The sequence below is a fragment of the Helianthus annuus genome, chromosome 8 (genome assembly GCF_002127325.2).
Source record: "Helianthus annuus cultivar XRQ/B chromosome 8, HanXRQr2.0-SUNRISE, whole genome shotgun sequence".
Taxonomy (NCBI): domain Eukaryota; kingdom Viridiplantae; phylum Streptophyta; class Magnoliopsida; order Asterales; family Asteraceae; genus Helianthus; species Helianthus annuus.
Window position 1 is genome coordinate 81,454,085 of NC_035440.2, and position 18,005 is coordinate 81,472,089.

The 18,005-nt window shown below is 35.0% G+C and overlaps 1 protein-coding gene across 3 annotated transcripts; it reads right to left on the minus strand.

The window, feature by feature from the left end:
* Positions 1–233: 233 nt before the first annotated feature.
* On the minus strand, positions 234–5,423 carry LOC110873187. Of its 3 annotated transcripts, XM_022122116.2 has the most exons (6): positions 5,257–5,422; positions 5,134–5,174; positions 2,621–3,535; positions 890–955; positions 607–805; positions 234–528 (listed from the first exon to the last, which is right to left on the minus strand). In XM_022122116.2, the coding sequence occupies exons 2-6, from the start codon at positions 5,134–5,136 to the stop codon at positions 464–466; spliced, it is 1,248 nt and encodes a 415-aa protein (XP_021977808.1). In that variant the 5' UTR covers positions 5,137–5,174; positions 5,257–5,422; the 3' UTR covers positions 234–463. The 3 variants fall into 3 exon arrangements, with proteins under 3 accessions (XP_021977808.1, XP_035832545.1, XP_021977807.1); XM_035976652.1 differs by lacking the exon at positions 5,134–5,174 and having other exon boundaries at positions 2,621–3,537; positions 5,257–5,423; XM_022122115.2 differs by lacking the exons at positions 5,134–5,174; positions 5,257–5,422 and adding an exon at positions 4,290–4,798.
* Positions 5,424–18,005: the final 12,582 nt, after the last annotated feature.

Below are 18,005 nucleotides of genomic sequence, written 5' to 3' on the forward strand. Positions count from 1 at the left end.
ATGAGTTGGGTTAAACCCAAATTATGCACAACGTATGGGCTGGGACCGTTGGGTTAACCCTAATTACGCACGTTATTTGTATAATAATTACGCACGTTATTTTGTGGTCGCATACTTTCGTACGTTAACCAGCCCCTATATATTTATTAGCCTTTTAAAGTAAAACCATGGAAGAAAATTCTTATTAGTGTAAGTTACATCATGCCAACATGTTGATCTCATCCAAAGACAAATCTTATAGAGAGAAAATAGATTCTATACACAGACTTATGTACATATATTTGTCAAAGTTCATCACCAAAATCATCCACAAGCACCATTATAACAATTTTGAAACACTTATGTTTCTCTCACATTACAACATATGGCAAGTAGTATTTACAAATGCTTATAATGTTCTCGCGGTTTTTTACTTAAAAATTGTTTTTGCATGCGCCCCGGAAGCCTAAGATACCAACTACAACTATATATTCAATTCATCCTTCCCATAAATCCGTTGAAGTTCACGAGTAGCCGCTTGAAAAGACTCTGAAGAACGAATGAACACAAATAACATCAGATCTTAATCTTAATCGTCTACTCTACTCGATGTAAAATTAAACTTACCTTTCCAGCTACGAAATGCTTTTTGATTGATCGGGGAACCAGTTATGGTTTGGATCGCATCAAACAATAAAATCTCGGGTGTGCTTCTCAACTCCTGTACTATTTGATATATTGTTTTCCCGCTCTCAAAATATATGTGATTGTTTGGGTGCTTTGTTTTGCAACCAGCGTGACGTTCAAACTCGTAAGCATTCAGTGCCTAACCCGAAAAAAAAAATATATTTAATTTAGTTAAAAACTATTTCAATGTATGAAATTACACAGAGAGTGAAGAATAGTTTACCTTAGTATGATTACATGATTGACAGCCACACATGTAGCCAGAACCTTTTATGATTCCTCTGAGCTCCTATTTATTTAAAATAAAAAAAACATCATGGGTTAATAAAAAGACAGATTGATTATAATATAAAGAGTTAATTACTGTTTTCGTCCCTGTGGTTTGTCAAAAATCACTATTTCAGTCCATTAGTTTAAAAATTGCAATTTCAGTCCCTGTGGTTTCACTTTCGTAACCATTTCAGTCCCTGTACTAACAGAATAAATGGTTACGAAAGTGAAACCACAGGGACTGAAATCGCAAATTTTAAACTAATGGACTGAAATAGTAATTTTTGACAAACCACAGGGACGAGTAATTAACTCTAATATAAATAACCTTTTTAATCATATTGTGTTACAAGTTACAACACCACCATTTTTCTAGTAAAAATGCAGAAGCAAATGGATGTGTTGGAAAACGTGTCGAAACAGGTTCCGCAATTAAATACACTTCGGATTACTATAAGTAAGACGATAGGTTCAGGCGTTCAGCTACTCGGGTTGGGTTGACCCGTCAATACTTTTTGTAACCATATTATTAAGATATTAATCTTATTATTTTAAATATAATGATTTAAAAGGTTTAGGCATTTAAGATTATATAAACTTCGGGTTACTTTCAAGTTTCAACCCGTTTGACCCATTTCGTATTTAACCAAGTTTTTACCTGTTATACATAAATATAACGAGTGAATTTCAATGATTGTCCTTTATCTTTATACCCATTTTCAAACGTTGTCCTTTATGTTTAAAATTGACGAGTTTTGTCCTTTATGTTTTCATATCATACATGTTTTGTCCTTTAGGCCTAACCCAGTTAGTTTTTTCAGTTAAATTTGGTCATATGCTTTGCAAAAAACAAAAAAAAAAAAAAAAAAAAAAGAGGGCATTTTTGTCAATTAAAAGGTAAGTTCAACGACAGATTTACAGCTCAAAGCTTCTGCAACCTTTGAATTGACAAAAATGCCCTCATGTGCAAAGCACATGACCAAATTTAACTGAAAAAACTAACTGGGTTAGGCCTAAAGGACAAAACGTGTCTAATATGAAAACATAAAGGACAAAACTCGTCAATTTTAAACATAAAGGACAGCGCCTGAAAATGGTTATAAAGATAAAGGACAATAATTGAAATTCACTCTAAATATAACCCAAATCAACCCATTTCTATATAAATGGGTCGAAATTGCCAACAAACAGGTATGACCATTCAAAGTATCAATCATTTAAAATAGAGTAAAATGCCATTTTCGTCCCTGAGGTTTGGCTACTTTTGCAACGTTCGTCTAAAGGTTTGTTTTTCCGCATCTGGATCCAAAAGGTTTGAAATCTTGCCATTTTCATCCAACTCGTTAATTCCATCCATTTTTTAACGTTAAGTCATGGGTATTTTCGTCTTTTTAGCCATTTTTGTGATGATTAAAAGGTTTAGGTGGGGCGAAAGTCAACAGAGGTAGATCTTTATTTCTTATATTTTTTTATTTTTATAAAAATGTCTAAAAAGACGGAAATGCCCCTCATTTAACGGAGAAAAACGGATGGAGTTGACGAGTCGGATGAAAATGACAAGATTTTAAACCTTTTGGATCCAGATGCGAAAAAACAAATCTTTGAACGAAAGTCGTAAACGTGGCCAAACATCACGGACGAATATGGCATATTAATCCTTAAAATACAATGCAAAGATGTTTACCTCCCTTGATATCGAAACATATTTGACGGGAACTCCATCTAATATACCGGTAGCCATCAAACTTCTAACATTCGAAGGGAAGCTATTAGGGGCTTCCTTTTTAACCGCTTTCGGTTCCAATTTACCCTTCGATTTGACCCCTTGATTTGTATTTCCAACCGCAATCGCATTAGACGCATCCAACTCCTTATTCCCCGAAGACTGCAACGTATTAATCGTAGATTGATCAAACGTTAACCCATAATAACTATTCGTCGGCCTCGTCAACGTTTCAATCTCGGATTCGTCCTGAAAACCTCCGAAAGATATCGAATTCGAAATCGATATGGAAGTTTCTTCGTCTTTGCTTGATGCGGGACCCATTGATCGATGAGCAGGGTCGAACCCGCTATACGAATGACCCATTAAAGTCACATTAGCATCTTCATTTCCGTAGTTGGGCCCGATTGTTATGAAATTGGTCTCGTTCGATGCACTGACAGTATTATCGGCCTCTTTAACCTGGTTAACTTTCACTTTTCTAATCCCGCCATAGTTCACGTTAATCTCCGGATCTTCGACAGAGTAAGACATTGATAAACCAACTAACGACGCGTTCCCGATTTGATCATGGGCTATCTTTTTATTCACTGGCCCGTTATCCATTCTAACGGGAGAGCCTAACAATCGGTCGATAAACTGATTTGGAGGTGACTGGAGAGCGGAAACGTTGTCCCACGATAGATGACAGGTCGGAATTCCAGAAATCGATTTGCTATTTGGAGATTCTATGGCTTGGCGTTTGCTAGGGAATAATTCGGTTTCGGTTGCGTCGGTAAACCACTGGTGGTCTCGTTTCGATTCGACTCTTGATGAGTTACCGAATAACGCGTCCCCGTCACCTTTTCCCATCCAAAATCCCTTGTCGTGGAACGACTGGATCGATGAAATCATCACAAAAAAATAATACTTATAGTACAGAACATAATCATCAAAGTTTATAATTATGAATCAAACTACAGAATAAAATCATCAAATAAACTTATAATTATGAATCAAACTACAGCATATAACCATAAAAAAAACTTACAATTATGAATTAAACTACAGAATAAAATCATCAAATAAACTTATAATTATGAATCAAACTACAGAATATAATCATTAATAAAAAAAAGCACCTCATAAAGCCACACCTCAAAATCTTAATTTCACACCCTGTGTATAACGTTATACGGCCCGTATAAAATAATCTGACATGACAAATATTGAGTTGTATAATGTTATACGACTCGTATAGATGGAGAAAATATTAGGTCGTATACGGGTCGTATAATGTTATACGGCCCCTATACGGCCCCTATACAAAGTAGTTATATGACCCGTTTTATACGGACCGTATACATGTCAGGGTGTGAAAATAAGATTTTTGGGGTGTGGGAACAGTGAGAGCCTAAAAAAATTATAACTATGAATCAAACTACATAATATAATCATCAAAAAACTTCTAAGTTATAATTATTAATCAAACTACAAAATATAATTATCAAAAAAAAAAAAAAAAAAAAACCTTGTTTGACCAATTAAATTTACTAATTAATTGACCACACAATTAAGATGTTTAAATGCTCATACAACATTAATTAATTATCAAACAAGTAGATATACATAAGTTTAAATGTAGAATTACCTACTGCTCCAAAAAATCGAGGCGGTTCGAAAAGATCGAGGCGGTTCGAAAAGATCAAAGACATCCGATTCGGGGAACTACACGACTTCCGCGTCGGATAACTTGCCCTAAATGAACTTAAACGACGAGCCTCTAGACGAACCCCTTGACGAGCCCGTTGAGGAAGATACACCCACAAGGCCACGACGCAGACGAGGTGGTGATTCGTCAAGCAAAGGGAAGGAGGCGGTGGCGGAGTCGATCTTTAGAATCGAAGAGGAGAAAATGACCCAATACAAGATGGCCGAACAAAGAAAAGAAACAATGATGACCCTAAAAGTTGAACGGGAGCAGGCGTACAAGGAACACTTGAAAACGATCGAAAGACAAAATGATTTAAAAATCTTGTGTGAAAAACACGCCCATCTCGACGAACCGTTCAAGTCAATTGTCATCGAACAAAAGCGCGCGATTTGCGCAAAGTGGGGTTGGGAGATGCCATCGGTTTAGTTGTTTTTTTTTAAATCGGTTTAGTTGTTTTTTTATTTGGTTATGTAATTTTTTTTTAAAGTTTAATGAAATTTATAATTTAGTGTTTTATTTTTATTTTCTAATTTTAAAATGAAAATTAAAAAAAATGGGAGTGATAGAATCCATCACTAGTGATTCCACCCCTAGTCCATTTCTATCACTAGTGATAGAAATATGGTTGATGACATGTCATGATTTGATTGGAGAATGGGAGTGATAGAATCCATCACTAGTGATTCCACCCCTAGTCCCCTAATAATAAAACAATAATCAAACACATAAAATGCACACACATATATATATACACAATTATATAAACAATAAGAAACCATACCATTGTGCTAATGAATATTCTCCAACAAGTATTAATTACCTCTGTAAAAAAACAATAAAAAAGTAAACAGTCAAGTTACAAACCCTAAATCAGAACTCAAGAACAAAAGTCAAACTTTTTTACCTTGAAACGGACGGTGGTGGTGATCTATGTGGTCAACTGAGATCCATTGCCGGCGGCGAACGGCCGGCGATTGTGGAGGTGCATACTTTTATGGTGGATGAGGAGCACAGGATTTTTACCCGAATGAAAGTGTGAGTGAGCGTACGCAATCTGGTGTTGACCTAACGAGTCGTCATAGGTGATTAGTGTTAATCACAGCCGTTGGATTAGTGGGGTATATGATGAGTTGATAGATGAATATTTTGGTCCTCCAAGTTTGAGCTATTGTCTTTTCTAGATAGGAATTTTGAATGGGATACCAAATACCGTACCTATACTATATTCATTTTGACCGAATTTCAGTATCGGTATTTTTTTGCGATTGGTATTTTTAACGATATTGGTATCGTACGTCCGTTATCATTCGTACTGTATATGGTTTAGAGGTGAGCTAAATTTCGGTTTCGGTAATTTGCGACACTGTGTTGGTTTGGTCTGGTAAACATGTACCAAACACCAACCTCGTCTCTATGGATATCAGTGATCTCACTCTTATACTTCATCGTAAAATCGTGTATCATATCAAAAGGATATCTAATTACTAATTATCTATGGTAGGGATAAGCATTTGGTACCGGGTACCAGTACCGAATTATTTTCAGTATCGAATCAGTACCCACTTTTTGGTGTTTTTGGTACCGGTATTGGTTCGGTACGGTATCGGTATTTTACCGAATTTTGCCTTCAAATACTGGTCACGTTTGGTACCATACCGTACCTAACATTTTAGGTACCGGTTGATGGAGAGTGTGAAACCCATGTGTTAATGTGTGTTATAATATGTGTTTTCTTATATTTTAAGTAATAATATGCCTTGAATATGTTAACTACAAGTGTTCGTGGTTTTACAGGTAAATCACTTAAACCGGCAAAGTTAGAGCGTTTAAGGATGATGAACAAAGTGATTCATGATAATCGGGCGTCGAATCGGGTCAAGTTAGAGTTCAGAGATTCAAGAGATGTGATATAACAAAGTTCGAGGGCCTTGCAGTGATTAAATGGAAGTTAATTGTGGCTGAAATGTTGAAGGAACGAAGAGTTATGAAGTTAAGGGGGTGAAATCGGCAATTGATGAAAGTCATATATTTGGTGTATGATGGCTGCATGATTCACGTGTTCACCTACACGGTTTGGATATGAAAGATAAAAAAGAAACAGAAGCCGTAGACCGTAACTTACGGTTCAAAAACGTAAGCTACGGTTTCTCTTTGGGTAGTGCACATGATTTATTTGTGGGGAAAAGAATTAAAGATGGATAAAAAACCTACTACACGTGACTTGGTGGGAGGTTGTTTTGGTTTTCACAAATATCACATCACAACATTTTAGAAATCACGTGAGGTGGAGGAGATTTATTAAAAAAAATCAACAATTTCAATTATCATCATACATCATCACTGCAGACCTTCGGGACGCACAACAAGGGTACGTGTAGGGCACCATCTTTTATTTTAATGATCACATCAACATCATAGGGATATTCACGCAGCCATTTTGAGGGAGGAAATTAAGTGGGCCAATATTATCATAGGAGAACATAGTTTTGCATCACGTGAGATGGACTTGGGCCGCACATGGGATACGAATTAGAGCAGTCCATACGAGAACATTGGGGGCGGCAATACGACTTTAAGGATCCATCATCAACACACACAACATGAAAAAACGACGGCAGTAGAGGGAAGAAAAAAAGGGGGCACAATGATCGAAGCCTGCGAAGATCATTCAACCAACATGAGCGGCTAGTTTTCTTATGGTTTCCTCCGGATGGAGGGTTTTTGTAAGTTAGACAATTCTATGTGTTTGCTACAACCGTTTTATCTTGGTGATCTAAGCATTCGATGCTTTTCACTTTGATTTGATTTGATTTATTGGTTGTAAACAATTGCATTTATTTAAACCTTAATTTCTAAGCATTCAGTTCCCGAGAGTTCTAGTAATTGGGATATATTTGACATGGGGTTAGGGTTTGTAAGTGTAATTGATAATCATTCGATAACCTCCCGTTATGTATTGACCGGAGTACTTAGTCATTGGTTATCACAATTAGTTAATCAGGTTTAACACCTATGTCTATGTAGGTAATGATTAAACACATAGTTGAAGTTAACTGGAAAACCTGAAATCTGGAGGAACCATTTTCTCATCTGTTGATTTAAACCTTAGTTTTTATTCGTTAACTTAGACAATTCTCTCAAACAGTCAAACTATCAATTGATTTTTATTTCTTAGCATTAGTTAATTAAATACTTAGCATAATAACACTTTCCACAATCCTCTTCTGGTTCGATATCCGACTTACTCTATCTACATAGTTTAGTTGGTTTTTGCATGTCCTTAACGACAGACATCAAAATGGCGCCGTTGCCGGGGAGGCGTGCGCAAAGTGTTTAGTGTTAAGTTTTAGTTAAAAAAAATAAAAAAAAAACCTAAAAAATTTTTGCTTTTATTTTGTTATCTTATTTGTTTGGGATTTACGTAGGTAGTTGAGCTGTGTTTGTGCAGGATGACAGATCTTACTATATTTTGCGGCTCTTCTACATGTATTTTGTGCGGGGAACCACTTCACCCGTGTATCGGTTATCACGAGGCCCGATTTAGACGGGAAAGAGCGAAATTGGAAGAACCACTGATGCCTTGCTATAAGAATCCTTCCCCTCCACCATATTTCGATGATTCTGATACAACGGTGGAGGATGGTTATTACTCGGATGGATATGATCGGGACGAGGATGCTTATTATGAGCCAAGGACGGATGGACGATGTTTCTGTTGCGGTGGTTATCATACTTCTTATTATGATGATGTGTGCGCAGTGTATTTGGAAAATCCAGAGTATTGGAATAAAAAAATGATGGATGCGTACATCTCAACACCGTATCAGGGATACCGACAGTATCATCCCGAGGAATATCCTGAGCCCGAGGGTGTCTATACTTATCAGACCGAGGAGGAGAAAAAGCTTGCTACGTTGGAAGTGACTTTGTCCAAACTCGAGCAGTATTTATCAGCACCCAACCTTTCCGATGAAGATCGAATCAACTGTTTAATTTCTAAGTGTCAGACTTTAAAATTGAAGATAGAAATAGAACAACGCCTTTCACCATTACCTGATGATATTAGAGATTATTCTCACATGAAGGAGGAGGTTGTGGAGGATAATACCACACCAATGAATCTTTTATCTGATGAAGAGTCACTCGTGGATCAGATGGTGTGTGAGGATGATGAGGCAGAGCAGTTTGATGAGATGAATGTGTGTACCGAACCTCTTCCCATATCAATCATTCCAATTAACAAGTGTGGGGAAGAGGGTTCGAGGAAGAAGATGAGAAGGGTGAAACAACAAGACATCCAGGTATACCTCGTGAAGTGGATTAGCGAAACCTGCAAGTGCAGTCTGAACATGCCAATTATACTTACAAACCTATGGAGATGGCATGTAAATTTCCGGGCATTCGTTGGAAATGTTTTGGGTAAGTGTGCACTAAGACCACCATAACGCATATCAGGTATGGTCTGGCTGAAGACCTTTAAACTTAGCGCTCTCGGGAGGCAGCCCGAGGATGTAGAGTATTGTATTTGTTCTTCTGTTTTGTTTTGGTGTTGGTTCTGTTTTGGCAGGTTACTACGTTTAATTCCCGCGGATGCAATGATTCAAGTGTGGGGATGTTTGGCAACATCCCCGCTGAGATGTCAGAGAATCCAAGAGGAGTTTGCGCCCCTGTCTGATCACAGCAGTTGCACCGCTACAGACACTTGCTGATTTACTGATTAGGTCAATGTGTCTCTATATCCTTTATTTTATTTGTTTTTGTGTTTTTGGTGGTGTGAATCTTTGTGTTGGGAATGGTGTCAATTGTGAGTCGTCTAGGTTGTTAGCCGTTAATGGTTTGTAGGTGGTATCTCTCGAGTTTAGAGTATAAATTGCACCATACATTGGGGACAATGTATCCCAAGTGTGGGGATGCGGTAACTCGAGAGAGGGTTGGTAAGATTGTTGATCTTAAATGCTTGAAGTGGTTGAAATTTGGCTAAAATTGAAAAATTTTGAAAATTTTTTGTCTCAAGTATGCTTGAAATTCATGAAAACCAATATTTTCAATCGCTAAAGGGTTCCTACTGATATTAAACTAACTTAGATCCCTAGTCATGGTTGTCCCTTTAAGTTTCATGAGAGTATTTCTGACAAGTTTTAGAGAATTAAAAAGAGATGCCTAACTAGGGGTAACATGCTTTAGGAATTACACATGCTACGTGTCGACAACCTATATCCCTTTTGTTCGGTGAGAGATTTGAGCCTACTAGATTGTTAGTTGAATTACAATAACTGTTCAATTGTCGAGTGTAGGCCATATGCTGCCTTGTATTAGAACTTGTGTGGTTTGATACGTGCCGAGACTGTAGTTTAGCGTATGCACATAAATGATAAAGGCATTAGGATCCATCCATTGTGTTATTTGTTGATTGTTTATCACCCCACCTTAGTTAACCATGTTGAGCCTTTTACCCTTCATTTGATACACCTTGTTTGACCTGTTTGATTACCAACCATGAATGACAATTATGTGTTAGATTTGTTGAAAAAAAAGGAAATGAAAGAAAAAAAGAGAAAAGAAAGAAAAAGAAAAAATAAAAGTATTATTATGTTTTTGTTATATAAATGGGTCGCAAATCACCAAAGTGTTAGTAATTATTGTGAATAAAGTTGTCATGGTTTGGTATTCTTTTGTGTTCGTCAAATAAATATAAAAATCCAAAAATATATCCCTACCTTTACCCTTAACCCGAACCCGAAAGTCCTTTTGATATGTGTTACGTTAATTGATACAATGGAGGTGTGATTGCTATACAAGCTTATGATTGCAAGGTAACATATTTGGTTTTGAGCGAAATATATACTAGCACCTTACACGCTAGTCTTGATTAAACCGAGAGGAGTGATTATTGTGAGGGGCGTGTGGCATGTGTGTAGTATCATAAGCATGTTAGTTTTAGTTAGGCAAGTCTTGAAGCTGTTTTAAATGCGTATCATTTATCTGTCAGATTGTTAATCTCGATTGTGTCAGTCTATGGGACGGGTATGACCTGAGATCTTAAATTGCTAATTCGGTAAGGGATTTAATGGTGATTTGTTAATAAGGTGAGTAATGTTTGTAATAGTTGCTTGAGGACAATCAAAGTTAAGTGTGGGGATGTGATGGAGAGTGTGAAACCCATGTGTTAATGTGTGTTATAATATGTGTTTTCTTATATTTTAAGTAATAATATGCCTTGAATATGTTAACTACGAGTGTTCGTGGTTTTACAGGTAAATCACTTAAACCGGCAAAGTTAGAGCGTTTAAGGATGATGAACAAAGTGATTCATGATAATCGGGCGTCGAATCGGGTCAAGTTAGAGTTCAGAGATTCAAGAGTTGTGATATAACAAAGTTCGAGGGCCTTGCAGTGATTAAATGGAAGTTAATTGTGGCTGAAATGTTGAAGGAACGAAGAGTTATGAAGTTAAGGGGGTGAAATCGGCAATTGATGAAAGTCATATATTTGGTGTATGGTGGCTGCATGATTCACGTGTTCACCTACACGGTTTGGATATGAAAGATAAAAAAGAAACAGAAGCCGTAGACCGTAACTTACGGTTCAAAAACGTAAGCTACGGTTTCTCTTTGGGTAGTGCACATGATTTATTTGTGGGGAAAAGAATTAAAGATGGATAAAAAACCTACTACACGTGACTTGGTAGGAGGTTGTTTTGGTTTTCACAAATATCACATCACAACATTTTAGAAATCACGTGAGGTGGAGGAGATTTATTAAAAAAAATCAACAATTTCAATTATCATCATACATCATCACGGCAGACCTTGGGGACGCACAATAAGGGTACGTGTAGGGCACCATCTTTTATTTTAATGATCACATCAACATCATAGGGATATTCACGTAGCCATTTTGAGGGAGGAAATTAAGTGGGCCAATATTATCATAGGAGAACATAGTTTTGCATCACGTGAGATGGACTTGGGCCGCACATGGGCTACGAATTAGAGCAGCCCATACGAGAACATTGGGGGCGGCAATACGACTTTAATGATCCATCATCAACACACACACAACATGAAAAAACGACGGTAGAGGGAAGAAAAAAAGAGGGCACAATGATCGAAGCCTGCGAAGATCATTCAACCAACATGAGCGGCTAGTTTTCTTATGGTTTCCTCCGGATGGAGGGTTTTTGTAAGTTAGACAATTCTATGTGTTTGCTACAATCGTTTTATCTTGGTGATCTAAGCATTCGATGCTTTTCACTTTGATTTGATTTGATTTATTGGTTGTAAACAATTGCATTTATTTAAACCTTAATTTCTAAGCATTCAGTTCCCGAGAGTTCTAGTAATTGGGATATATTTGACATGGGGTTAGGGTTTGTAAGTGTAATTGATAATCATTCGATAACCTCCCGTTATGTATTGACTGGAGTACTTAGTCGTTGGTTATCACAATTAGTTAATCAGGTTTAACACCTATGTCTATGTAGGTAGCGATTAAACACATAGTTGAAGTTAACCGGAAAACCTGAAATCTGGAGGAACCATTTTCTCATCTATTGATTTAAACCTCAGTTTTTATTCGTTAACTTAGACAATTCTCTCAAACAGTCAAACTATCAATTGATTTTTATTTTTTAGCATTAGTTAATTAAATACTTAGCATAATAACACTTTCCACAATCCTCTTCTGGTTCGATATCCGACTTACTCTATCTACATAGTTTAGTTGGTTTTTGCATGTCCTTAACGACAGACATCACCAGTACCCATATATGGCGAGTTTCGATACCGATATTGAGCTCATCCTTAATCCATGGGGTATCGAGTATAGTAGATAATGGTTAAAAACAACTCTTATTTTGACTTTTTTTTGAACGGCAAATTTGGATCACCGATAGACTAATGGAGTATTATTGTACCACTAGTGGAACCACCCGATCATATCCATCTCCACTAGGCACCACTGAAGTATCATCGTGCTGCTTGTAAGCTACCTGAGAGAATCGATACGAGCTTAAACTTTAATGTTACAATAGAAAAAAATATGAATGGATCATGTATCAAACTTCTGGTTGGGCAAAAAAAGTAAAACAATATAAGGTTTGAATGGTAAATCTATATAAAGTTGAGGGTGCAATAATGTAACTTTAACAGGGGGCGTAATGTCGTCGTCATCATCATCATACTCAGTAAATCACACCAATAGCAAAGCTAATGTAGGGTGTAAGGAGGTTTAGACGTAGTTACCTTTACCCGGTAGGAATAGAGAGACTTCTTCCGGTGAGACCCCCAACTCAATAGTAGTTTTGCATCAAGCCTTGGACATAAGGCACGTAACACTCAGCAATTGAGACAGAGGCCGGTTAGTTCATGTACCCCTTGTCTTTCGGCTATCAACGCCACCACATGATGTATGATTAACTATCCCTCTATTTTAACGTTATTTTCATGAAATTAGTAAAATAACGTTAAAATAGTGCATTTTCACTTTTGCCCCCGAACACCCACACATATATACATTATCAAGCGCTGCGTTTAAGAGGGGGCAGAATGTAAGGGTTTATTTAAAGCCATCCTTAAGGGTTTGTACCATGTGTAACATGTGATTTGACACAGTGGACAACAATCACCGTTCACACATTTTATATTAGCTTGTAGATTTCTATTACATATTTTCCGTATTATGTAGATCCAAATAAATATATATTATTAAATTAGGACCCGCCAATATACGTGACATCTATAAACATCTCAAAATTATATAAATGGTAGATATTATAAATAAAAAGTACCAAATACCATCAATCCAACCTATTCATAGCCATGGTGAGAAACTCCGGTATAGGCGATCGTGGCGTCAATTTCCTCACATTTAACCTATTCTCATTGATATCGTTTTTATTTTATGATGGTTCATTCTTTTCACCGTGGAATCACAGATCGGGTGTTCCTCCGAAGTATTGTAGTCGTTGTGCTAAGCACTATATCATGCATTTTGAGGCCGATTCGTTCTTCACGTATGATGTGAGTATTATAAAATTATGAACTTTTTATTTCTAACTTGGAATTAGCTCAATTGATTTTTAAGTTGTTTACGAAGTTGGTTAGATTTTCTTTATAGTTCAATCAAAACATTGCACGATATACATTTTAGGAATTTAGTGATTCGAATGGATATACGAACGATTTTATTGGTGTGTTCCATATCGAGAACGTTAATTGGGTGAAATCATTATGTTCTTGCCAAAATCGTAGATGGTTTCTAATTTTAGGGTTTATATTTTGTAAAATCCCCAAAATATGATTTTTTTTAATTAAAAAAACAAGTCACATCTCAAGTCAAAATTGAAAGTTGGCCTCTTTTTTATTTTTAAGGATGAAGCATTGACAATCTTATATGAGTAGGAATATGCCTCTTCTAAACCCACATTTGTATAATTGCTCATTGTAATCCTCTGTCACATGATATGCTTTTAAGGACACAAATCTTAACAAGATAAATAGTTAAATATGATACACCTTCGTTGATTCAAAACCATAACAAATCTTATTTAAGGCTCAATTGGCCTGAATTAAAATTAATGGACCTGAAAGTGGATGAGGTAAGCATCAATGATTTTTTTTCACGGCAAATTTGGATCACTGACGGATTATTGGAGTATCATCGTGCCACCAATGGAACCACCCGATCAATGAATTTTTTTACCGATTTTTTATTCTGGTTTTGTCTACTTTGCTTGAAATTGCCGCTTCATTTGTGTCGTAGTGATTACGTTGTAACTAAACAAACAATATAATCAGTTCACTGTTTAACTAGTTGAACGACCAATACCCTAGTAGCCTGCTTTGACTTGTAGAGGTTTATTTTACTCTTTTGATTAGAGTTAGTAAAACTTATAATGAAAAGTAATATATATATATATGTGTGTGTATCATTTCCTGTTATGATGGTTGATGGTTTTCTCATTACATGGTAATTTTTAATTTACTCATTTTTTGTGACTCAGATAACGGCTATGGGAGGTGAAAGAGTTGGCAATCAAGAGAAGAGAAGTTATATTGATGCATTTTATAACAAATAATATGGTAAAATATATGTATTGGATGATTGAAAAGAAATCTTGTAGTCACCAATGCATTAAATAAATAAATAAAAAAGACATAAATATATCATATGAAAATTATCGAGTGTTCATTTATGATTAAGTAGGAGTATTAATTCTCCTATATATTAATTCTCCAACGTTTTGAAAATATCATTATCCTATTATCCTAATAATTGAAGGAAAGAAACCTGAACAATAGAAACAATGAAACCACATGACAGGGAATAGTATCATCCTACCATTGGTTTAAATGGGCGGTCGCCCCTCCCCTATTGAACCAACCAGTTTATTATTTTATACACGATTTAAAATTACATTTTCGTCCTGGAATAGTGTTTCTCTGCCATTGGTTCAAATGGACGATGAGCAATACTCATTGGACCAACCAGTTTATTATTTTATATCCACTTTAAAATTACGTTTTTACCCCCAGTTAAAAAAATACGATTTTGTTATCCTAATAATTGAAGGAAAGAAACAGTAGAAGCACCTGAACAGTAGAAGCAATGAAACCATATGGCAGGGAATAATATCACCATGTCATTGGTTCAAATGGGCGGTCACCCCTCCCCCATTGGACCAATCAATATATTATTTTATACACACTTTAAAATTGCGTTTTGCCCTGGAATAGTGTTTCTCTACCATTGGTTCAAATGGGCGGCGAGCAATACCCATTTGACCAACCAGTTTATTATTTTATATCCACTTTAAAATTACGTTTTTTGACCCTAGTTAAAAAATACGGTTTTGCCTCGACTTCAAAATACGTTTACTCTTTTGCTCCGAGCTAAAAAATATGATTTCGCTCTCGGTAAAAAAATTACGTTTTTACCTTCAGCCAAAATTACGTTTTCGCCCAAGTTCAAAATAAAATTTTGTTTTTCCCCCGGCTCAAAATTACGATTTTACACCAGTTTACTATTTTATACCTACTTTAAAATTACGGTTTTGCCCACAATTTAAAATTATGTATTTGCCCACAGTTAAAAATAAATTTATGCTTTTGCCCCAGTTAAAATTTACGAATTTCCTCTCAGTTCAAAATTACGATATCACCCTCAATTCAAAATTACATTTTTCCCCAGTGCAAAATAAAAATATGGTTTTTCCCTACCTAAAAATTAGGATTTTACCCCCAGGAAAAAACTTTTAATTTTTCTCCCAGGTAAAAATAAAAATGTGACTTTGCACCCAACTAAAAATCGTGTCAAAAAGCTGCCTAACACTCTTTTTACTTTTTATTTCTAGCAAAACTATAGTACTGTTTTTTTAATTAGTTTAGAATTATTCGGCCATCGTCCCGCAACACGGGCGGGGCATCACCTAGTTCATTTAATAATCATAATACAAGCATATACAATAACTTAAGCAAGGAGAAAAGATAGCCCCCTTTACAAATATTCACAGTTGCTATTGCGCGCTACGTAGCGTATATGTCATATGTATATACTATATAACATATAGCGGCATTTTTATTTTATGTTTTTGTTTTCATTTTTTTCTTATCTCCACGGTTGGATGCCTTAGGTTTATTCATATAACATGTATTTTTCCTGTATTTTCCTCACCTCCACTACTCGATTACATGTGTTTTTTGGTTTATCTACTTTATCACTAAACATGAAAAAGCGGACACTATTTCGTCGCTATCACTATGTAGTATATATGTAATTTGTCGCTATTGGCCGATATTCGTTGTTTACAACTATGCAAGGATTCATACCACAAGAGAAGAAGACAACTTGCAACTAAATAAGTTAAAAGTGAAGTAGCATAGAAACAAGTATTTCATTGTATTAAGAAGTTTGAAGGTGTTCCTATGATGGGGCACAAGCCTTGGTTAAGGCTTTGTCAAATGCCCAAGAGAATTTTATTGAAGGGGGTGCAACTTTCATTTCTTAATTTGATTCCAAAAGTTTGTGCGCCGCAATCCTATTTTAAATAGCAAATCCAATTCTACTGAAAATAAAATTTGGTTCTTCGGCGTCCAGAAATTGTTGTGCACGATCTTTCGCACTCTATCCAGGAAACCGACAGCTTTAGGGGCAAGGGACCCAAAAGTATCAAAGGCAAAGAGAATGAAGACATGTTGATTTCTTAGCACAAGTTTTTTCATGCTTAGCGACTTTCCCTTATTCTGACTTCAACACAGCCTGGCTAGCCACGAAACGGTTTCCTGTAATTCTGCCTTCAACACAACCTATAAAGTATAATCTCCTTATTGTTGTAAAATATAATAGTTGAAAAAAAAATGACTACTAGTTTTAAGTGTTTCAAATTGCATTACATAATTTGTCGTGTCAATCTAGTAATGTGTGGTTTTATTTGTTTCATTATATGAAAATACCTATATGAATACAAAATAAAACATTTGTCCTTTGTTTGTGTGTTAACTAGGTTAGAATCTCGTGTATTACACGGGCTAAATAAATATAATTTTATATACTAAATAAAAAAATGTATCTTTAAAAACCGTCTATTGCACTAATTGAACATATACATGTATTACACGGTTTAAATACATATGATGTAATCGGTAATTAACACACACAGTCGTTAATATATGTTTTTTGAAAAAATGAACTTTGATAACACACACAGTCGTTAATATATTTTATAACATTTTACTTTGTTTTTTTTTTTAATTTATTATTAGGTTAGAAACTTGTGTATTACATAAGTTATAACATTTTACATTGTTTTTTTTATTTATTAATAGGTTAGAAACTTGTGTGTTCTACATAGTTGAATCCATAAATAAGAGATAAGCGAAAAAAATAATAATTATATAGCAATAATCATTGAAATTAATATTAATAATTAACCCGTTATACTAAACAATATATATTGGTTCTATTATATAAGCAAAACAATTCATTTATATTTATATGAATATGTTCTATATCAACTAATATCTAATCTAATTTTATTGGCATAAAAAAAGAGATACATGATTATTTATATGTTTCTTAGCTAAAAGAACACACAAAAGTATGCAGGAATAATATATGTCATGTAAATAAAATTTTATTTAACATATGTCGGGAATAATGAAAAATGAAATGTATTTAATATTTTATTTATATAATTTGAAGATAATTTTATGTATGGTATTTATAATTAAGTAGAAGACAGAAACGGGAAAACATAAAAATAAATACTTCTAATGAATGACATGTGTTTCCCCTAGGTTTATTTTAATTTATTATTTTTAAGGGAAGTATATAGATTGATATATATTATTTTTTAAATTTTCGTGTCAAAAGCTTTTTGATATTAATATAATATTGAATCACGTAAGAAATTCGAATGTGTGTTCTTTTTATGTAGATTTATTCATATAAAACAAAAATTAAATCAACGTATTCATTTAGATAAGCTTAAAAATGAATATCTTTAATTAAAAATAAATAGATATTTAAAATTAATTAGGAGATAATTAAGTAGAAGATAGAGACGGGAAAACATAAAAATAAATAACTTAAATGAATAATAATTTAAATTAAATAATAATTATCTACAATTAAGTAATAGTAGATGGTCTATAA

What these genes read in the sequence shown, in the direction of transcription:
- LOC110873187 (XM_022122116.2), bottom strand. An exon ending in ATGTTTCGATATCAAGGGAG is followed by an intron (nt 956 to 2,620) that starts GTAAACATCTTT and finishes TTAAATAAATAG; the next exon opens with GAGCTCAGAGGAATCATAAA. An exon ending in AATCATGTAATCATACTAAG is followed by an intron (nt 806 to 889) that starts GTAAACTATTCT and finishes TTTTCGGGTTAG; the next exon opens with GCACTGAATGCTTACGAGTT.